General features: G+C 39.2%; 1 protein-coding gene across 1 annotated transcript in view; it reads right to left on the bottom strand.

Moving 5' to 3' along the window:
* Positions 1-22,671, bottom strand: part of lig1 (ligase I, DNA, ATP-dependent) — an 83,413-nt gene extending 60,742 nt beyond the window's left edge. The window contains exons 1-8 of the mRNA XM_074689357.1: positions 22,509-22,671; positions 21,878-21,940; positions 20,823-20,997; positions 17,780-17,945; positions 16,244-16,375; positions 6,540-6,932; positions 6,280-6,388; positions 2,386-2,472 (exon numbers count right to left, since the gene is read on the bottom strand). Coding sequence (XP_074545458.1) covers positions 2,386-2,472; positions 6,280-6,388; positions 6,540-6,932; positions 16,244-16,375; positions 17,780-17,945; positions 20,823-20,997; positions 21,878-21,940; positions 22,509-22,525 — 1,142 coding nt within the window. The 5' untranslated portion in view covers positions 22,526-22,671. The remainder of the gene's footprint in view (positions 1-2,385; positions 2,473-6,279; positions 6,389-6,539; positions 6,933-16,243; positions 16,376-17,779; positions 17,946-20,822; positions 20,998-21,877; positions 21,941-22,508) is intronic.
* Positions 22,672-23,293: the final 622 nt, after the last annotated feature.

The following is a 23,293-nucleotide window of genomic DNA, read 5'->3' as shown; positions in this document are numbered from 1 at the left end:
AAAAATCTATTATGCTCCACACAGAGGTGGAAATACACTGGGTTTTATTTTTTCAAAGCTGAAGCCTCAAAAAGAAAATTCCCGTAGAGCTTGGTGCTGGAAAACCGTGTGAGTGAAATACATTTCAAGAGCTTTGACAGTCTTAACTCCCAGTTTTTATTTATTTCAACCTCTGTTTGCAGGAGCTGATGTGTTCCCACTGATTTCTTTTTGTTTAAAACCCAAACAGAGTGACTTTCTCATGAGCGACACGTCCCTTCAGCAGCAGTGAGCTCCCACTCGTCTGGTGCTCAAATATTAAAAACACAGAAAACACGACAGCGCTCTGGAGTCGACCCGAGTGTAAGCAGCATGCCTGGCACCGTGACCTTGATGTAAAATTCCATAATTTTTCCATGACTTTCCATCACTGAGTCAGAGCACTTCTCTGGACTGAAAAATTAAACTCCAGCAAGTTTCAGTCCTGCTGTTTGACTCCGGACGGTCGCTTAGAGAAAACCAGGCCGGCTGGTTTGGAGAAGGAGAAACAAACACCAAACTAAAGTCGTCATCAGTACAAGATGATACAACTTTATTTCTGCTGTTAATTGCAATACTGACAAAGATTTCTGAGTCTAATTCTTCTAAACAGGATACAAAAGTCAAATATTTATGCTGATCATTAATTCATTATGTTAAGCTTTTATTTTTAATAACTCCTAAAATTCAATTTCCCTGGCTTAAGAGGAAATTAAGAGAAAAAGAGAATTAAAAAAAATAAGAGAATAAAGATTTTTTTTTTAAAATAAAAACAAGTGTTTAACTACTTAAAAAATTGATGATTTATTTGTAGTTCCAGTGAAGAATGAAGAGGTTTTAATTTTTATTTTCCACATCTAACAGTGTTAATGGCTGACATTTTAGGGATCTGAATTTTAACAAAATATGATTCTCAAGTTATTGCAAACTCTTCCTGTTCTGAACCTTCTATATATACTTATCGTAGTTTTATGTTATGCGAGAATAGCCACAACGTTTGACCCCACTTTAGTTTTTTCCGTATGTGTCCTCACAGACTGTTTTACAACTGACAAAGTTTTCTCTGGTTTCAAATCTCACATCTAAACATCCATTTTGGGACCCAGCACCAATGTTTTCTCCTTCTTTTTCAATGAACTGGCAGTAAGCAAATAGTATTTACTTCTACAGCCACAGAATGGTTGACTATAGGGATGGGTACCTTTTGCATTTGAAACAATTTGGTACTGATACCCGGTACCTGGCAATCGGTACCGCCATTCAACAGTACTTTTTTGTTTTTATGTGGAAAAAAATATCAATTTGTTCAATAATAAAATATACACTTTTGTTTAATTTAACATTATTTTTCAATGCTGTGTTCATGTGCACCATGGAAAATTGCCTGCTCTTCCACTTCCTCACTGTCACAAGGATGCATTTAGGTACCTAAATATGGTATCGTTTGATTTTACGTGAATCAGTACCCGGTACTTTTGACAGAATTCGGTTGGTACCTATAAAAGTACCTAATTTGGCACCCATCTCTAGTTGAATAGAAAAAAAAATCATTTTCAGATGAGTCTGTATACAATTGCACAATCATTTTGGTTTATAAAGTTCGAAAAGTCAGAAGCTTCCCAAACAGAATTCTCAGTCTGATCCTCATGTCAAGGAATAGATAATGCTTAATTAATACTGGTATCAGATCAGCAACAGTATCACAAAATACCAAACCCCAGGTGCTGGCATCAAGACTTTAAAAGTCGGATCATTATTTCATAAATAAACAACTATTGAGATATTTTAAAGTCACAGCTCATCTCTAAAACAACCGAACTTTAAAATAAATCAGGATGAGATTTCACCTTGTTGAGAAAAACACGACTTAAAACAACAAAAACAGAGGCCATGTTTCCACATAGCCGGGTATCTGGGAAACCACATATATTTTTACAAGTTTAGGCCTGTCGTACACATGAAACCACGGTTTTACGTCACTTACAACATTTTCTAAAATCTCCAGCCAAAGTGAAGATTTTGGAAACTCCGGTTTCATGGTTTTATGTGGACGCTGGGAAACAGAGTTTTTGGTTCTTAAACATCACAGCTGAATGACGGGGGCTCATTGTGATTGTCTGGCATGGATTTTACGTCTGAAAATCATCACCAAAGAAGGGTTTGGCATACTTCAAGTCGCACTAATTAGCAGATTTGCCCAGTGCTTGTGGACACAAGTGTTTTACAAAAGAATGAGGGGGGTATCCCAGTTACATGTGTAAAAGGCCAAAAAGCAAGGACAACCACCTCTGCTCCAGAACCAATCACAAGTCTTTAATAAACCCCTAACAGCTACTTTTAAGTCTTACATGTAACTCAAGTACTTACTTTTGGCCCTGCTTCCAGCACGCGTGGTCCACAGGATGGTAGTTCGACCTGGATGGGTTGAAGTCTGTTGGTCCTGAGGCTGACTCACTAAAACAAAAGAGCAAATTATGAGACGCATGTAACGATGAGGACAGCTGTTAGAGTCTGATCCCTTTGTGGAGATATGAGTCACACACAAAATTATCATAAAAATGAGAAAATTTGAAAGTTCAAAGATGTACAGGCCGAAGATCAACACCATTAAAGCTCATTTTGGAAAACAGACCCAACTAAAAATTAAACATAAAATATTTTTCTCATTCACAATGTCAAATAATTATTAATCCTTTGAAAAGAAAACTCATTAGGCCAGATAGAGAGTTGTGTCTTTTGCTGTAGAACAAGCCAGACGTGTCAATTTTTCCACTAAGTGCAGAAAAACTTGACAAAAACAAACTCTCTCTGATAAAAGCAGAGGTAGTGTAGCTGTGAACTCTCTTTTGTGTGCAATGCCAATCATTCCTACACCGTGGCACACAAAGCAGTGATAAAAAATAAATAGTTAGTGAGATGAAAAATGCATTTGTTCTCTCGTAGAGATAAAAATAGTTTGTGGCTGGAATAGTTAACGTGACCTCAAAATGACAACGCAGTAAAATGCTGCTGCTCCTGTTGTTTGACATAAAGTGTGCATGCATTAAAAGAACAGCTTTCAAGACGACAGACTCAGACTGTGTGAATACTGATGGCTTTGAGCAGTACAGAGTAAACACCTCAGCCGAAAATCCTTCACTTGAATCTCCTGATTTAGAGCTGCTTTAACTCCTTCTTTCTCCCCGTCTATCATCCATAAACACAAACACCCACATAGAGCAGCTGGTGACTGGACAGTTCAAGTCACAGCTGATGTACAGACACTGTTACAGATAATAAATAAAGTGAAAATCTATTTCTCAGCTTTACACTTTGATAGATAAATCTGTCCTTGCACAGTAATGTATGTTTCTTCAGTGCTCAATTAGAGGATTAATCAGGGCAAATGTCAGCTGGATGGGCTGTTGTTTAAAACTCAACTTGAGACAAAGATGCCTGACCTCATTTATTTTGATTTAATTATGACTGTAGTGAAACTTCACTGCTGAGGGCAAAGTTAAAGTCCCAGCAGAGAGTTTCAATGTGATATAAATAAATCTGAACTGAAAAATGAATCTGCAGCTCCACTGTATGGAGTAAGAGGGAGTTCATGTGAGTCAATTTTTTAGCCTGTGACCCACAAAAGTAAAGACCAGGAACCCTCTGCTTTGGGAATACACTAACGAGCTATAGGCTTGATCAAAATCTTAAGACCAGTTGAAAAACTGCTAGAATTTACCTTTTGGACATTTAGATCTTAATTAGGTTTTAAGCAGAGCTACAACGAAAACAAACTTGAAAACAACAAGTTAATTGAAAAAGGCGGTTTATCAGCTGATCAAAACTTTAAGACCACAGGCTATTAAAGCCAAAATCTGCTCAAAATTTTCATTTTCTGTCAGGCATTCACACAGTCATGCCCTCCTGATGGCTAAAGCTGAGAAGCTGTCTCTTCTTGAACGTGGAACTTGATAAACAGCCTATTTCAATTTACTTGTTGTTTTCAATAAATTACTTTTTCAAAGTGCTTTTTGTCACACTCCCCCTTCTTGCTTTTGCATAATGTAGCTCTACTTAACACCTCATTAAGGTCCAAATGTGCAAAATGCATATTCTAGCAATTTTTCAACTGGACTTAAGATTTTGATCAGGTCTGTAATCCAAAAAAGGGCTTGAGACACTTAATTTAGCAGAAGAGTCGAAATTCAGACTACTTTTGTGCACATATTGCTGTTTCTTAAATCAACCAATCATAACGTAAAAAACAGATTAGCAGTTTCTGTTTGCATAGTTTGCATAGATTCATACCAAATCTTTTTATATATTTTTTTAATATAATGGATAAAATATGCAACTGTCAATAGGATTTGACTTTGAAAGGCATCTAATGATCCTCACTCGAGAAACCACAGATGTAAGTAGAGGTGGGGAATATATATCAAATATACTTGATTTATCGCAGTTGTTGCACGTGAGATATATGAAATGACTTGACATTAAAATGTACCAGGAAGGCAGTATCAGGGATGCACAATATATCGGTATCAACATCAGTGTCGGCCAATGTAGGCCGATATTTACTCATTAGCTGCCAGCCATTTTCAGAGCATCTTGAACGATCTTTCAAGACCCAAATAATATTTTTTGCATTGACGATGTTAACACCAAATCTACCTAAGAAGTGCGGACAAGAAAAGCAAGTCTGAAAATGAAGGGAGCTATTGAAAAATTCAGTTTGCATGATTTTCAGTATGATTACAATTTGATTATCTCAGATTTTTTTTACCAAAACTGATATCGGTAAATATCAGTTATCAGCCATAATAGCAATATTACTATCAGATATCAGTATCGGCCAAAATTTTCGTATCGGTGCATCCCTAGTTGGTATGTCATTCTCTTTCGAGTTTCACTTCCTTCAATTTTTGCTGGTGCTTCCGTCACAGCAAGCAGCACACTCACCCGCCCACCCAGAAAACTCTCCTGTAGATGCATGTTTTTTGCATCAGGAAAGGAGGGAAAAAAATCTGTTTGCACATCTTGTCAGTCGCGGGGTTAGGGATTGTAAATGCAAATTTTAAAAATCAAACTGAAGGGTCTGCTTGAATCATTTACTGTCATTTTAAGCATCAAAGGGTTGATCTTGAAGTTTATATAGTGGTTAAGAGGAAGATATATATTGTATTTTGGGATACAGCTCAAAAGTATCGAGATACTGGTTTTAAGCCAAATCGTGCAGCCCTAGCTTTTAGTATAACTGTCTCTCTTGCTTCCACCGGCTGTACTGGAGCTGTCAATACGTGAGCTATTCATTTGTAGGGTTGGATTTCAGTGTGACATCTCCACACAGGCGGGCTGAATAGTGAGAGAATATCAACACTAAATAGCATATTCAAGTCATCTGTTGTTATTGATTGAGTTCAGTGGGTAAACTGAGAAACTTCAAAAACTCAAACTGACTCTGATTTGTTATTGGAGAAATGATACCTTCAGGATTTTCTGAGGAATAGAGCAAACAGTAAATATTCTGATTTGAGAGCTAACTTTAGAGATTTTTCTTGTTTTTCTCTTACCAAAAAAAAAACAAAAACAAAGAACGAACACTTGTTGACTATAAAAACTGTGATTAATTCTAGAGTTTACAACTAAATTACTGGTTGAAGAAGCTCTAGTAAAGACAAACTGGATCGACAACCTTCATTGTGGTATTCACAAAAATGTACTTACCTGTTAAAGTTAAAGCTATTTTCAACTGTTAATTAATTCTGACTGTTAAAGAGTGAGTCTTTTTTTCATCATGTTGTTTAATATGTAAATCAAGTTTGATGTTATTTGTATGTTTTCGTCAGAGCATATAAGTATGTAAACACAAGATGAGGAGAACTGACAAAAACGTACAGATGCTAAAAATCTGTTGAATAAAATCACAAATGTTTTTTTTCGACAAGACTTTGACTTTTTGATCCCGTCTAAGATCCACTCTTTCAGTCCCTCTGTGGCCACTCTTATCTCTTTTGGTTTGTCTTTGGATGAATCACCATCAGTTTATAAAACAACTTTTAAAAGCAGCTCCACTCTGCCTCCAAAGAGTCCAATTAGTTTCCTGTCTTTGCCAAAAGCTGGAGTGTACTTTACCACAGGAGTCAAAGGTCAACACCGACTGAAGTGGAGACGAGTTCAGAGCGGGTTACAGATAAATAAACAAAAAAGGAAGAAGAGAAAACAAACATATTCGAGGTGTGTGTGTCTGACTCTGTATCTTCTTCTTGTACTTCGTCTCACCTTTTAGTCTCTTTGCTCTCCTCTGCTGAAGTCTTCCTCTCTGCACTCGTCTTTTTCTCCCCTTCATCCTTCTCTGGTTTCTCGGTCTTTGTTGCAGCTTTTCTTGGAGCTGTGGGAAAAAATGTAAAGAACAGGAGGTGATGGGGAGCATAGTTTGGACCAGAGCAATATTTTGCTGTCTTTTGGAGCTGATAAAAGCATGGCACATTTATGGACACATTCTTTTATGCAAGCACAGAGCTATGCAAATTCCTGCTCACCAAAGAAACTGCTGATGGGGGCTTTCTTGGGTGTCTCCTTATCTTTCTGCTCTTTCGCCTCTTTCTGTTTTTTCTCAGTTTGACTTTTCGGGCTCTCTTCTCCTTCTCGCGTGTCCTTTTCAACTACCTCCTTCTTGGCATCGCTGGGCCCGCTCTCATCATCCGTCTTCTCCTTTGCCTCGTTTTTCTTCACCGCCCCCCCGGCTTTCTTTGCTTCCTCATCAGAGCTGCGTCTCTCGGCCCGCTCCTCCTCCTTGGCCTTCTCTTCTTCCTCTTTTTTCTTCTTCTTCTTCCCCACCTCCTCATCTGGGCTGTTAGCCTCTGTCACCACCGATTCAACTTCTTCTTCCTTTGCTCCCTCCTCCATGGGTTCATCGGCGTTCCCTGCGCAGGCTGAGACAGAAAGGGAGAGGAGTCATTGAAGAGATAAATGCCAGCAGGTTTAGTGAGGGCGACCCAGTTTTTTGTGTGCCCCTTGTGTGAGGGTAGTTTTGAACACAACAGCCTTCTTCAATAAATGCCGCGGGTTATATTTTTTAAGTCTCCTTTTCACCCGAGAGAGTCAGGTAAGAGAGAAATGACTATTGACAAACGTGTAGCAGCGAGTCCCTGCAGAGCGAGCCGAGGTCATGATACAGGCTGAGAGAGAAGCTAGACATGAAAGTTTAATTTTCTCATCCAGAAGTTCAAATGACCGCAGGACTGGACTGCTACTTTTAGCGGTCACTTTTGGCGCTCTGACACACAGGTTTAAAAGAGGGAGGCCATTCCTCTGCTTGCTGTGATATTGTAGATACACATGCTGCCTGGAAAAACACATCTGAGGCTCATACTGTGGAGGAACTCTGAGTCTTCTGCCTGCTTTTATGTACGTGTCACTGATCATTATTAGCAAAGCTGCATAATTAATCAAATAAAATAAAACAAAGAGGAAATGAGCATTTGCAGAAGACAAATATAGACATTACATTACAGCGTAAAGAAGCAAAGCCTTCTCACTGAGCTAACGTCACCTGTTGAATTGAGATCTAAGTATGATAATCTGCTTCTTTGACTTATTCTGTATTCAGGAAAACATGTTAAATCACAGGGAATGTGTCAAACAGAGAGAACATCAGAAGTAAAAAAAAGATGAGTTCACAAACTAACAAGCACTTTTTCCACTTTTGTCTTTTTTTAAATTACACCTCACGTTGTAATGCGTGAACAGTGCGAGCAGCCTGTTCATTGCTCCTGTTCAATCTTCCTTCCTACATGTATTACCTCCACCAAGGAGGTTGTGTTTTTGGGAGTTTGTCTGTGAAAAAAGTAACGAACGGATCTTGAAGAAATTCTCAGGAAATGTTCAAAACGGGATAAGGAAGAAGTAATTAAATTTTGGAGGTGATTCGGATCACCGTATGGATCCAGGATTCTTTTAAAGGATTCTTTATCATTGTGAGATAGGGCCATTTTCACCATATATGAGTATATAACTCAAGGATAAATGGTCGAACTGCTTTGTAAAACAATACAAGGCAAGGTCACCATAATTTCTGACAGATGTAAAAGTACGATCCAGACCCTGACAATATGTACTGGGTCATCACCATTTTCAACATTGTCAGATAACAAATTATCGTACAAACCTGCAACTAACACCAAATTGTAGCAGACAGTCTGCTGAAAGTGAGTATAACATCAAAGTAGGACTAAAGTGTTACATGACAATCACAATATGCTTGGTGGATGTCTGCGCTCTCTGAGTGCTTTTCTAGTTTACTTAATTTTTACAAAACGTGTCAGATATTTGTCTGAGATTTTTTGGGGATGTTTTTCACTCTGAGCATGTGTTTGGAGAGAGCTGTAGACTGTTTTTCACTGTCAGAGCCATCACTCCGTTTCTGTTGTTGATGCAGTTGCGCAACAGGCCTGCTATGTTTACACCTTGGTTAAGCTGGTAGCATTGAAGCCGACCAGTTCACCGACCAAACCGCTAGAGACTCCTGCAATAAAACAAAGAATGAAATGACAAGATCTGGTGCAAGACAACAGAGGCTGTCTGAGAGGAGAAATAAACCGTGTCTTCCCTCTGTCACCATGGGCAATGTGAGATTGCTGGTAAATAAGACGGATGAGCTCACAGGACCAGCCAGGAGTCAGAAAAAGTGTGGAGAATGCAGTATGGTGTTCCTCAAGGAGATCAAGATTGTCCCAACCACACCTCCACCATTAATAGCTCGATTTCTACAGCCAACCGTGGCCCCTTGTGGTAGGCCGCGTGTAAGCCGGATGCTGACAGCCGCATCAGTTTAACAATAACGTGACACCAAAGCAGCCCGACACAGTGTACCCAGCAAATAAATCCAACAAAGAAGAAAAACGTGACACAGTCAAAGAGCAACTCTAGGAAACATCCAACAACTTGCCGCAGCAACATCTTGCCATTAGCCGTCTTTGTGATTGGCATGTGGCTTTATTTATACAAAGTGCAATCAAGTTTTGTTTCAGAGAAGTCTGTGTGCCGCAAGGAGAAATACAGCTACTGTTGCACAGCGAGTGACGAGTCTTTTGACCAATCAACAAACTGCAGTGTTGTAGCTCCACCTCCGAGGTTGGTCTGGCACGCTACTGGGAGGGTCCCAGAAAGTGGGACAGCTTGTCTTGATTATTTGGACTTCTGCCATCTTGTCCGCGTGTCTCCGTATGGGAGGTTAGAAATTTTCGAGTGTGCTAGTGAAAAAAAGTTATTGCAGGCCCTCCTGGCAGCTAGCAAAAAGTCCATCACTAGAAAATGGCTCAATCCTCTACCACCTACAAGAGATGAGTGGTTCGAAATAATCATAGAAAGCTTTCCCTGAAGGCATTTAACTTTTTTGTAATCTTGTTGTTGTTTTTAACCTTGTTTTACTGTCGCACTTTGAGATCACTTTGATGAAAAGTGCTCTACAAAAAAATTTATTATTATTATTATTACTATTAAAATGGAGAAGTTGACCTACAATCTAAGGATTCAGAAAGATAAATTTTATCTCATCTGAAATAAGTGGATTGATTTTGATACCCCATTTAGAGCAGACTTTGTCTGACCCTACTATCAGTTATTCTCCCCCAACCTCCCAAGTGAGAGACAATGTAAATGTAAACTCCCTTTGTTCATTTGTACATAGTTATTCATTTATATGAGTGATGTAACATATGTGGATATTATATGGAGATTTACACACATTTAAAATGTAAACAGCAACAAGGAGAATATGTCTAACGGTATATTTTTGAAGGAGACACACAAAATTCTGCATATGTGTAAATACAAAAGGCTGGAAAAGGACTTTGTATAAGAAATGCTTAATTGTTTATCAATAAAAATGTATTTTCCAACAAAAAAAAAAAGAATTATTAAAAAAAAGAGTGTGCGTGGCATGGAAATTTTCCACGTGAAAAGGACTCTGTAGGTGCCAAAATGATGTCATTCATCCGCACGAAGCCGCGCAGACCCTGCAGACCCTGCAGATGCATCAAGCATAAATCAGCCTTAATGCCTCTCTGAAAGTCCTGGATAACTGGAAACGGTTCCGAGAACCTGACAACTATGTGAAACGTTCCCAGCACAGCCATGAACTGACTACTGACAGAGCATCAGAGATTGTAATTTATGTTTCAATTGTTGCTTTCAAGATTAAGATTAAGATTAAGATACACTTATTCATTCCCCAGGGTAAATCCTGTTTGTTGATATTTGATATTCTTTCTTAATTCTTACAAATAACCAGTAACTCAGTATTTAAAAATGCTATAGCATAGATGCTCTTGTCATTCAGGCCAGGTTAACAGAGGAAGCAAAGTGCTGTTGGTGGATGCTGTATTTACACAGGTGTCTTCTAAGCGACGGCACATCTCAAACACTGTGAATGAAGACTGACAGCACATCTTCAACAAACTCTGCAGGAGATGAGCAGCCAAAATACTCCCATGACAGCCGCTGACATCTCGGGCATTCAGAGCCAGACTCCTCTGCCCTGGCTGGCAGGAGTGAGGTTATGACATGCCACTCTCCTCATGAACCAAAACTCGCATTCAAATCAGACAAAACGGCACACGTCCCTCATTCCGGCACATTCTGGGAGAGCCAATTTCTGTTTTGGTTTAAAAATAGAAACTATTATGGAAAATTCAGTGTGTGCTCTGGTACTTCCTTTGCCGTGCTCAACCTGTACACACAGCGCTGCTGGAGCTGCATTTGTCAACAGAGCTGTGTCAATCACAGTGCAACATCTCCATTTTCTTGCAGTAAGCGGCCAGTAAAGTAAAAGTGAAACTTTATCTTGATAGAAAATGTTGAATGTTAGAATTTTCTTTTCACTCTTGAATAAAAGGAAAGTTTTGGCACTGGTGTATGACTTTACACTGATTCTTTGCTATAAACACTGATTGTTCAGGACTTCGGGTCTTTAATTTTGAGAATCCTATCTCTTATAGTGTCATCGCTACAGTGCATCTCTTTGGCTTACAAACCATTATTTTCTGACGTAAACACATCAGTCGTGTCAGTTCATGTTAAAGCGAACACCAGAGATTATCTCAACACCTGTCACAAACTCCCCCGGGCCCATGGAGACCTAAAACAACCTTATTTCACAAATTTTATCTGACAGACTGAATAAATCTTGTACATTAGAAAATGATTTAATCTTTTTTCTGTGGTCTGATCACAAAGACATCCCTGACCACACACTGGATTCTATTTGTCTGTGTTTTATTTGATTGTAGCTGCGACTTTATCAGTATTGATTGTAGTTGATGAATGTCACCTGCATGTATTTCCATTAAGGATACTCAAAATCCATCAACGAGGATGTTATGATGGCTTTGGACTAGCTCTGGTGTGTGCTGTCACTGCATTCAAACTGACAGTCTTACTTACCTGTTGAGTGCACAACTTTCTGCTGTCAGTATCGTCTTTTATATATATATATATTTCACCCAAAATGAGGCCATAAACTTTTGACTGTCAACAGTTATTAGAGGTGCGTAAAAAATATTGATACAGCAATATATAGTGATACTCTGACCATCAATACAGTATCAATACTTCAACTCTCAATAACAGTATTTTTGTACAAATAAGAATTTCTTATTTTTTGTAGCCAAGTTGGAAGTAAAATACAACTTCCACATTTCCACTGCAGTATATGGCACTGAAGAGCTACTACCCTGTATGTTGCCAGTAGATTGTATACTTAATATCATCTCAAAGTATATTTAAAATTTGGAATTTCTAAACTTGATAATGTGGGTTTTTGTTGTACTGAGCAAATCAGCATGCCGCAGACAATGTTTTACTTGGTCCTTTTAATTTTGAGTAATATTTTATACATACATGGCACACTGCACCAGGTCCAGTCATCCTCCATAACCCACATCATCTTCCCTGGTCAGCACATTCCTCTGTCATCAACTGGCTTTAAAGTAACATATCCACAAAACCTCCTTTCACTTCCTAAGAAACATTGCAAAACTCTGTCCTTTACTCAGTCTTTCAGACGCTGAAAGACTGAGTACAAAACGGCTACAAAAACTCCAATCAATATATCCAAAACAGCAACGCTAGGATCCTAATGAGGGTGCTGAAGTATGATCACATAACACCCATCTTTCACTCCCTCCACTGGCTTCCGGTCTCATTCAGGATTCAATACAAAATCTCCCATCTACCTCATCATTGCACCTATGGAAACGCGCCCCCATACCTAAGCGGCCGTTTACACGACAAAGGTTTTAGGGTGAAACGCAAACTTTTGAAAACAGCCTCCAGAGTGGGATTTTTCTTTGAAACGTTGACGACACCGTTGCTGTGTAAACAGTAAGCCAGGGTTTTCTGTGGAAATGCTGACGTCACACTCCACCTCACCGCGTGTGCATATAACAGGACAACAGTACCATTGTTACCATCGTCGCGAACTACTGTGCTGTGCTTGTGCTGCTCAATCTGCTGACTGTCTTTCAACAAAATGTGCATCTGTTGCTCCACTTCTACACTTAGTATGCCTCAATACATCAGATGATCTGCTCAACTCTACTTCGGTGGCGATCTCCCAAAAGTGGCTTCTGGACAAGACAGTTACAGCACCACCTACAGGACTGGCATGATTACTAAAGCTTTTTTAGTCCATCATCATTTCCGTGTAAACGCAGATTATTTTCACGTTTCACGCGTTTTAGCGTTTTCAGATGAAACCTTGTCGTGTAAACGGGGCCTAAAAGAAGTCCTCACACCACAAACCTAATCACGCCTCCGCTCGGGTAACAACTACCTCCATCTGCCTCCCAGGACGAAACTATGTACGATGGGTGATCGGGCCTTTAGCTCAGCCACTCCTCACTTGAGGAATACCAACAACAGACTCTTTCAAGAAGGGCCTAAAAACTTTTCTTTTTAAAAAAGCTTTCTCTGAAAGCATTAAACCTGTTTGTAATCTTGTTTTGTTTTTTAACCTTGCTTTACTGTCGCACTTTGCGATCATTTTGATGAAAAGTGCTTTACAAATAAAATACAGATAAAATGTATTACTATTATCATTTATAATTATATATCATCTCTATTTTTTCTTAGTTAACTGCATAGAATATCACAATACTGTAATATTGTAAAACATTGCAATACTATTGTATCATGATCCACATATCATGATGCATATCATATCCAGAGGCTCTTGCCAATACTCACCCCTAGCAGTCATCATAGGAAATTTTCTTCTAACTTCATATTATATAATAATTAGTATTGCTCAGTCAGTGAGACTTTTGATGAATTTTTGACCAATAGTTGAGCAGAGACTCCGATTAAGAGCTGTGCAGGAGACTTCATTCATAAAATAACTGTTCTGGGCAAAACTTCAAATAAAAGCCATAAAAGCTTCCGGGAGGTGACACCACACTGTACATTATGCCCATAACATTAATATAATTTTAAGCCACTACAGCGCTAAATTTATATTTTTCTGTCAACTTGGCTGAGATCAGCCAACAGCTTGCAGAAAAAACTGGAAGAGTGATCCATACTCCAGGTTTTGGCAGTGTGAGACGGACGTGAAGCTCGCTGCTCACACTGGCAATCTGAACAGTCTGATCTGTTTACATAAATGAAAGTCAAGCTGTTCTGCTGCAGTCACACAGCCAATCTGCATCCAGTCAGACGCTGGCCACAGAGGTACTTGTCATGTTCAGGGACAAAATCAAAAATATTCTTTGATAGAGAAAATAAGGCAGGGGGAGAGAGTTGTTGACTGAAACAGAGGACTCAGCTGAAGTTTGAAGGGTGTATGACTTCAATCACTAGTTTCAGTATTGAGTAAATTTTGGCTGTAAATTACAACCAGGCTGTAATAGAGTACAGTAAAATTCAATGTGGAAAAAGTTGGGACTTTTACTTTGAAGGGGATTACTTCACACATGTCAGTGCTTCAAAAGGTGTCTGTATACATACACAGTAATCCCATGGGAGTAAATACAGTCTTAGTTAAAGCTCCTGTGCTATCAAATCAAAGTGGATGTTAAACTGTTTCATTTTCCCCTCCTGGCTTTGTTTTGTTTGTGTTTTTATTGTGAAGTGAAAGAAAGCATTTACGTTAAAGACTGTGTGTGTTTCTTCTTCTGCACCTGCAGGTTAGTTTACCTGCTGCTCGACTGAAGAGCTGACTGACAGTCCAGAGAAGTCTGAGTGTTTACCACACGGTAGCGTCAACAGGAGATGGACATAAAGACTGATTTAAGATAACATGCTTTCTTTCATGATTGTTTGTTTATCACGTTTCATGATGATTTTGTTGCCATACAGAACATATTCTTTTCATATTGTGCAGACCAGATACAGACAGGAAGTATACTAGTTTATGAGTGACTGGAACTCTTTAAGGCAGGGGTGTCAAAACTTTTTTCAAAGAGGGCCCTCCTGGATTTTGTGAAAAAAAAAAACAACTGATATGTTTATTGACTGTGATTGTAACAATGACATGTTTGCTGCATTTGATCTTTCTTGATAAAAACAACAGTCCTTAGGTGGTGCAGGCAACATACTTGTACCGTCATTACAGACTTATAAATTAAAACCTCACTTGTTTCTTAATTGTCTCTTAATACAGGGGATGTATGATATTATCGGCACCTTATCAACCGATATTGGCTTGAAAATAAAACCTTGGTTATCAGCCAACACACAAAATCCCGCCAACATAATAAACCAATAAAACAACAAGCTGAAGCTGTGTGTATTTTCTGCACTTTTTGTGGTTTTGTTTGAACAGTTTAGATTGAGTAGAACCACATTTGGTCCCTGTTTTAAGTTAAACTTAAACTTTTTTACCAAAGTAAACCATTTTATTCAATTTGAGTTTAACTGCTGTAAATTGGCACTTCTCATATGTTCCCTATAAACAGAGGTTATGTTTACTAACTGTCAATTGTGAAATTGGACAAATTTGCCCTGATTGTTGTTGTGGTTATGATTTTTTTTCCAGAAAGAGCATCATCCAGCTTTAAAGTATGATTTATCTTTTCAAAAAAATGTTGTGTGTAAGAAGTTGTCATAGATATATATATATATATTTTTCTAATTTTGCACAAGAAATGTTTATTACGTAACAAATGTGATAAGAGTATGTACTATAATACAATGTGCTACTTCCAAAACAGAGGAGAGTTGATCTCTGAAATTCTGTGCACAGAAAAAATAACGGTATCCGCTAAATGAGTTGTTAAAAATTGGCATGTCAGATATTGGCAAAAAATAATTTAGCATGGTGCATCCCTACTTGATACCAGATGATATATGGTCAGTTTTCTGCAGTGTTAGCTGCAGTGTAAACATCAGCAAACTCTGCTTTTTCAAAAGGAAATTCTTTTCCAATAGGAGGCGGTATGAGGGAAATATGTCAGAATTTTCTTATGGCAAGATCAGGATCTTGATTTTATCAGGATTTTTTTCATACTCAGTCTGTTTTGACCTGCAAATGACATTTTTAGCACCAAATATTTCTTACCCTCGATCTAAACATTTTTTCTTTAGGGATGGCTACCTTTTGAAACAATAGGGTAATTAGTACCGGTACTCAACGGTACCTATTTCCGGTACTTTTTTGTGTTTATGTGGTATAACATGTCAATTTGTTTTGTAATAAAGTTTATATATTTTTTCAATTTAACATATTCATTCTTCAATTTATAACCTTGCAATGCTGTGTTCATGTCCAGTATGGAAATTCACCTACTCTTCCACTCCCTCACAGTCACAAGAATGTGTTTAGGTACGTAAACATGGTACCTGTACTTTTTACAGAATTTGAATTTGAACAAAAGTACCTGATTCGGTACCCATCCCTATTTTTCTTACACTTATTTTTATCTTTTTCTGCTTTTTTACAAAACTGTAATTTAGTCAGAATCACCTCATTGTAAGATAAAAGCTGGGGGCCATATGAAACTGGATCTCAGGTCATGATTGGCCCCTTGGCTTGGCTTTGGATATGGATATGTATGGTTTAAGAGATGATGTGCATGTCTACCCAAAAAAAAAACATCTCATGGTTTCTTTCATGTGTTAAGTGTTTGAGCAACTCCCCAACTTATAAAATCCTTGAAAGTCTGTGGTTTATCTCTCTGTCATGTGCCTCCCTCACTGTGTTTCTGTGCACTGCAGTATCAGACTCAAAGCAGAGGTGAAAGCATACCTGCGCTGCCGCCACCGCTGTCCACACGGGGACGTTTGTTTTGCTGACCCTGCTCCTCCTTGACCTCAGACTCGGCCTTCTGACTCTCACTCCGGCTCTCATCAAGCTTCCTCTTGGGGAACATCTTCCTTGCTGCACACGTCAGGGACAGGCATTGCATAAAAAGAAAGACGGGGAGGAAAAAAAAAAGAAGAAGAAGGAGAAGGAGTGAGAAGCATCCCAACTGAAATCACAGCATGATCAAACAGAAAGAGAAAAGGGAGATGAAAACAGGGCGGCTCTTTCTGCAGATGTAGGGCAATGAGAAGAAGAGAATCTTAGCTACGTATTTCTGCTAATGAAAACACTAATTCCATCCTGAAAGATATTATGCAGCACAGCAGCTCAGGGTTCCAGTGTAATTTCCTCTGTAATTTTATGCAGCAGTGGTGCTTGAGGGTAATTTTAGTTTTGGTTCCACATCCGCCTCTGTTCTGCTGCTTGTTATATTCCAGCACAGGTAGCTCTGCTGGTGTTTTCCTTCTAGTTATTATAATGAAAGCATTAACCCAGCGTCATTAAGATTGCAATTTCTGCTGGAATTAGAGCCTTTCTTTAATGTTCTGTTTTCTCCAGTGGTGACGATGGCGGGGGCTCTTATTGTGGCAGACGACCGCAGTCATCAAACACAAAGAGAATGAGATGATGAAAGAACGAGCTGCAGAAGTAGGATGAAGTAAACGACGCAAGGAAACAAGGAGGTGTTGTGATTGCTTACATTGTCGGGTTTATATTTCAGGTACAACATGGAAATACATCGAGGACAAAACACTTCTTAAATCACTCTGCTATTATGTTTCATTCAAAGCAGTTAACACATGCTTCTCGTTTAAAGGCGCCGATGATGACTGAAAAAAAACCTCGCTTTCACGCTCGTTCTGTACGTGTGCAAGCTGTCAGGTACAGACTGCAGCATTAAAACAATCATCACTACGTATGTTTGTGCTTTTATTTTGTAAAGTAAGTTACCAAAGCCTGCAAATGCAATGTGAAGCACAGACAATCAGCTGCTGTAATACGACGACTTGCTCCGCTGGTTCCATTAAGTCAGCAGAAACTACACATCGCAAGACAATGCAGGAATAATAAGATTATTACTATTATGTAAATACATGCAGGAAAATAATGATGTAAGCTTGTACAGTGTCTGCAGAAGAGGAGAAAGTGACAAGACAATCGAGTCCACTGGTGGTTGACGCCCTTCCCGGGAGTCAAGAGATAAATGAAACAGGAGTACATAACTGTTCCTCACGAGCAGACTCCTCATGCGTTCAGTTTGTGATGAATGTTGTGATTTTTTGCTCTCATTGTGAAATAATGAGTATTTGAATCCATTAGGCTCCTGCTAACAAGTAATCAAGTATTAAATAGCTCCAGGCAGAAAAACGATCAATCCTCAGCTGGTGTCAAAGTTCAAAACTGGAGCAAGTTTGGAGGAAAAGTTTAAAATCACTAATTAATAACAGCAGTGGTGTAATGAGAACCTGTTGGGCTCACCTGTTTTGCGTTTCACGAACCCAGAAGGTGAGGTGGAGTTTGGGGTGCTTGGGGTTCCAGGTGAAGCTGACGTGGCAGGAGTGGCAGGAGTGGAAGGAGTCACAGGGGTTGCTGGGGCGGGTGGAGGAGACAGGGGGGTGGGGACTGCCTTAAACACATCGTCCTTCTGAAACAACAACAGAATTGGAGCATGTTAGGACTGCGTTACTATTCAAACCATATGTGTAGGCCTGTCACAATAACAAATTTTGCTAGATGATAATTTTCCTAAATATTATTGCCGATAAACGATATTATTGTCAATATTATTTTGATTTTTTTTTTTCAATTTTTTCATTGATGTAATTATGAAAGTGAGTACACCATATCAATGCAAGAAACTTTAATTTCCTAAGAGTATTTAACTGTAATTAGGTCAGGCGTAAAACGGCGCTACCTCCGCTGCAGAGCCACAGCTGGCAACGAGGCGCTCGCCGCTTAGTGTATCAGCCAGATATAAACACAGGTAGTCTGCCAGGACGAAGAGACACGATGTGAATTACAGCCTCATTTAGCGGTGTTTTTGTGTGAAAGTAACGCGCTGAAAATTCTCTAAATAAAGCGTGAATGCAGACCGATATCAGATTTTTTCGGTTGGAGTCCGTTTATTTGTGTTTTTAGTCAAGTAAAATATGGCCCCGTCTGAGTGCAGAGGAAACCAGCAGAGGAGCAGGGAGGGGGTGTTTGGTGCGAGCGCTCTGGGCTTCTGCTGCACAAAATCACTGCTGTAGGGGTAATTTCTGCCCTAAACCTTGTGATAGGACCCAACTTGTTCCATCCCAGAGTATCACTTTAATGCTCAATTCTGGTTTTGTCTTTGGTTTTTCAAACTACATTTTTATATGTGGCCAGTCTGTGGAGTCCGATGTGAAAAGCTCACATTCCTGAAGTGACTTGCATGTTAAACATTAATGCTGTCGGGCACAAAACGGTGTTTACGTAAACGAGCATGGTTGCAGCCAGCAGCCTCATTTAGGGTCTTAGGTTAAAAACAGGGCCTGAGTTTTTGTCTGTGGTGCAGATCTTTATTTTCTTCTTCTTCTTCTTCGGGGTTTGTTGGCGGTTGGCAAACAAACTTATCGGTGCATAACCGCCACCAAGTGAAGTGTGGAAAAAGAGGTTGGGTGCGGCGCAGAACTGTGCCATGTGTCCCTCCAGAATAACTTTAAAGTCGCAATAAATGCGGCCCTGGCTGTTCAAACCACGGTTCCCTTCAAGATAATGTGATATGTATGCGATTCAGTATCACATTTGAAAGTGTCCTGAATCTGACTGGAAATGTGAACAGCACAGTTCACACTGTCAGAAATAAAGCAGTATGGGTCACATTTAGGTGAAAAAAATCAGATTTAGGTCTTTTATAAGTGCAGTGTAAACACAGCTAAAGGCAGATCCTAAATGGTTTTTTTTAAGTCCTTTTGGGGTTTTAGAAGAAGACACATGATATGTAGCATCTGTTGTGATCAGAAATCAGAGGAGAGAGTGAAGGCACCAAGAATTCACTATCTATGCTGCAGACAGACGAAAAAAAAGCAAAATCAGTTTTACTCAGTATTGTTCAGCCTTAGTGTTGGAATTCATTGAGAGTGTTGCAGCATAAAAAAGGGAAATTACACCAGATCAGAATTTTGATTCCTTTCCTTTTTCAGTCAACTTCTGAATTCTTTCATCCACAGCTGACATTAGAAAAAGCAGGGCTGGCTGTGCAGCTCTGGAGCTCTGTGGACTGCTATCACCCAAGCCCAATTTCTGCAGAAATAAAGGAGTTTTTTTAGTCTATAGAAGTCTAACAATGACCTGTCAACACCAAGAGCTGAGAGCAAAATACAGAGAACTAGGAAACCTCCACAAAATCTATGAGGTAGAGTATTGGTGCTTTTCAGAAAGTGCTGGAAAACAGTACTGCAAACCCTGACTGACACACACCTCCATCAGTGAGGAAACAAGTTTGTTGTGCAATGAAGCGCATCGTTCAAAAAGGGCCGAGAGGAGAAGGAGGGGAAAAAAAACACAGAGAGCTCTACAGCCGGCAGACCGGCAACCACCTTTAAAAGTCAGGTTAGGAGCTTGCACCGCACATGAAACGTGTCGATATGATGTGATCTCTACTCAGGTATGAAATCAAGTCAGAAGTGAAGCTCTTTCCAACACGATCAAGAGCTGGAGTTACCCCTTGGTGGTTATTCACAAATCTTGGAGGTTGAATTCACTTCTTAGATCCAGTCTATTGGAAAAGACAAGGTGCATGAAACAGTCGCTAGAGCTTTGACCTCTGTATATTATCGATGAGCAGCAAAGCCGAGCAAGAAAAACATCAAGCAGTGTGCTGGAACTGTTAAAACTGGCAGAAAATTCTTTCTCACACATCAAGGCCGAACTTGGAAACCATAAAAAGCTTATTAACAGATTAAAGCGATCATTAACGTCTGCTCTGTATTTATGTTTCAGAAGCTGCTCTGTGGCCAGCAGTAACAGACTGCACACCAGTGCATAATCATTGAAAATATTTAATAACAGTCATCATTTCAAAGTGATGTTGGGTATTCTGCATCAGCAACAATCCCTCTCCTCCGTGAAGAAATAATGAATCATTTCTGACACGTTACATCGAATAAACAGCGGTTAATAGAGGTGTTTGTCAAGCGACAGGTGGTCAAGTGACAGCTGAAGCCAATAATCAGGTCCTCTCATTATGTGGCTTATTGACATATACATTCAACATGCTGAATCACTGTACAATTACCGTGCCTTTGTGCTACACTGTTTTCCAACCCGGCGATAAACAACAGGCAGCAATACAAATACAGGAGCTTTAACTGCCTTTTAAAATCCAGTCAACACTGGAGTGAAAGGGATTCAAAATGTTTGATTGGCTGCCCGCCGTCACTTTCTTTTCTCAGAACAAGAGTGATCGTTTTAACTGATTTGCTGCAATCATAAAATCAGACATTCATCAGGAGCACTGTGTGTGAAGTCTTCATGAGTCTACTCAAACGTCTCCTACCTTTTCCGTTTTACCAGCAGCATCTTTCTCTCCCTTTGCAGGGACTTGTTCTTTAACCACCGGCACATCGTCGTCATCGCTGTCCAGGATCTGACGGCTGCGTTTGGCAACCTTCTTGATGGGTGAATCGGCTTCCTGGACGCCGTTCTGCACCTTAAGCGGGCTTTTGACAGTTCTGGAGACGAGCACAGACACATAGAAGAGACACTTCATGAATCAAATAAATAGAAATGAGCTTCATTCACAAAATAATGCAACAAGGATCAGAATTATGTGTTAAAGATGATTTAAAAAGCATAAAAAGGTCATGAAATCAAGGCAGGAGAAATAAAAGAGAGGTCAATGCACATATGAAGATATCATAACTAAAAAAGATGAGTGGGTTTTTAAATACGCTTTAAAGATGTTACAGTCTGGAGATAATGAATAGTCATCAAAGCAGCTCACAGATGAGGAAGTTATCTGCTCTTTTGATTATCATAAAACTGGTCACAGAGAAGCTTTGCAGAGCAGCACAGATCTGTGATTCAGGACGGTACAAAGATAATTCCCCAAACTGAAGCTGTCAGAGAAGTTTGTTTGAAATTCAGCTAAAGCACTGATAGGGCTGCCTTTTGTCCAACTGTGCCCATTCTGAGGGATTTCAGTTTGGACTTTCAGGTCTTTAGGTCTTCTCTCTGTCAGTGTTTCCACATATATTCCAACAAATCCTCCAATTAAATATATATAAAAAGATAAAAACAAATGATAATTTCTTTAAGCTTATGTTTCATAAGCTGAATCAAGAAAGACACCAAAAATAGCTTACAGCCACTGATGCTCAACTGCAGCTTTGTCTGTTTGATTTTGTGATTTTGCATATAATAGATTAACACTTTCTTGCACAGGTTATAGTGCACAATAAAGCTGTAAGTCACTTTTTAATTTACAAAAGCATGCTTTTCCTGAACTAACAGCTAAAAAAATCTGCATACTTGTTTATATTTTCAAGGTGCTTTTTGGTCATCTACCAGTAAATGTTTGCATAAACATTAACAAAGAAAATAAAGTCTCACTTTTTCACAGATTCATCTGCATTTTTCTTCTGGATCTCCTTGCCTTTGGGCTGAAAGAAGGATCTGATGCAGGAAAGAAAACAGGAGAAGACAGAGAGGTAAGCATGCAAATACACACATCATTTCTAACTTGTAGAGGCTATACAGACGACTTTAATTGACCTCTTGGTTCTTTCTTCTGGCTATACGTGTAGCTCGTAGGCTAACTGGAATATGTGCAGAGATCAGTTCAGATTTCCCCCTTTTTGAAGCTAAATGTCATGTTGTTATCATCTCACATCGCCAAAACCTCTTCATGCTTTACAACGTGTGCTGTCTGATGACTAATGCTTAGTTTTAAAGCTACGATCATGTCATACTCTGGTAAAGTTTGCGTGCTAGGGTAAAAGTTGCAGACCCTCACCTAAATGTATGTTTACCTCATACATGCTAATGCTAACTTACAGGTCGTGCAGTTTACACTTACTTCAACTGGATAGGGAACGTTTCAGGGTGATATAAACACTTAAATATCCTTTAACACACATGTACTGAATCAGCTAAGCTAGCAAGCACTAGACATGTCCAGACGTCACCAAGCTAACGCTACTTCCACTAGCAAACAGAGAGAAGTTGTGCGATGTGTACTTACGCGATGCTCCGCTGCATTTTGTCTTTTACTTATTCCTTCACCAGACACTAAATTAAGACAAACAGTTCAATAAATGCACGGCTACAACATTCAGACACAGAGGCAGAGAGCAACTCCCGCGCTGCAGAATGACAATATTGGAATATTGGGCGCGAAAATGACATTTCAAGTGAGATTCTACAATAAGAAGATGAGTCACTCCGCGGAGAAAAGGTGATACGCTTTTCTCTCCTCGCACTCTACGGTTGTTTATTTGGTTGTTGGTTTCGTTTTTTCGTGATTAAGTATTTTCGCATGAAAGGAGGAATAATATTTCTCATTCTAAAGATGATAAATCCTATTTTTCCTGATACCTTTACCCGTAATCTCGACGGAAGTCATGATTGTAGGCTGGTGACTTTGCAAAGCCAAAACAGGACATGCCATACTGCTTTTGCCATCGCTGATAAAGTAAGTTTTACCCTATTTCTGGGTTGATTTTTTACTTAAGTAACTTTTTTTATGAGACACTAAACCACTAGAGAACATCTGTGGGACTCATTATGGACAAACTGGGAAAACACACACAGCTAGTTAAGGCTTTTATTAAACAAGGTGGGCCGTAACGGTTGGTATCTGAATTCGTGACCATGTCTGAACAGATAAAGTGAAAAAGAGTCTTCTACCCCTTATGTACTGTTCTAAACTTAACACAACTCTTGATAGTTTTTTTCAATATCAGGAACAAATGCTACATAAAATCATTTTACTTTCAATTTAAAAAAAAAAAATCTTTAAAAATAGAT

Source organism: Halichoeres trimaculatus, unplaced genomic scaffold, assembly GCF_033239565.1.
Source record: "Halichoeres trimaculatus isolate MK-OKI-2021-1 unplaced genomic scaffold, fHalTri1.1 fHalTri1_scaffold_15, whole genome shotgun sequence".
NCBI classification, from domain to species: domain Eukaryota; kingdom Metazoa; phylum Chordata; class Actinopteri; order Labriformes; family Labridae; genus Halichoeres; species Halichoeres trimaculatus.
This window is presented reverse-complemented; position numbering and strand designations above follow the sequence as displayed.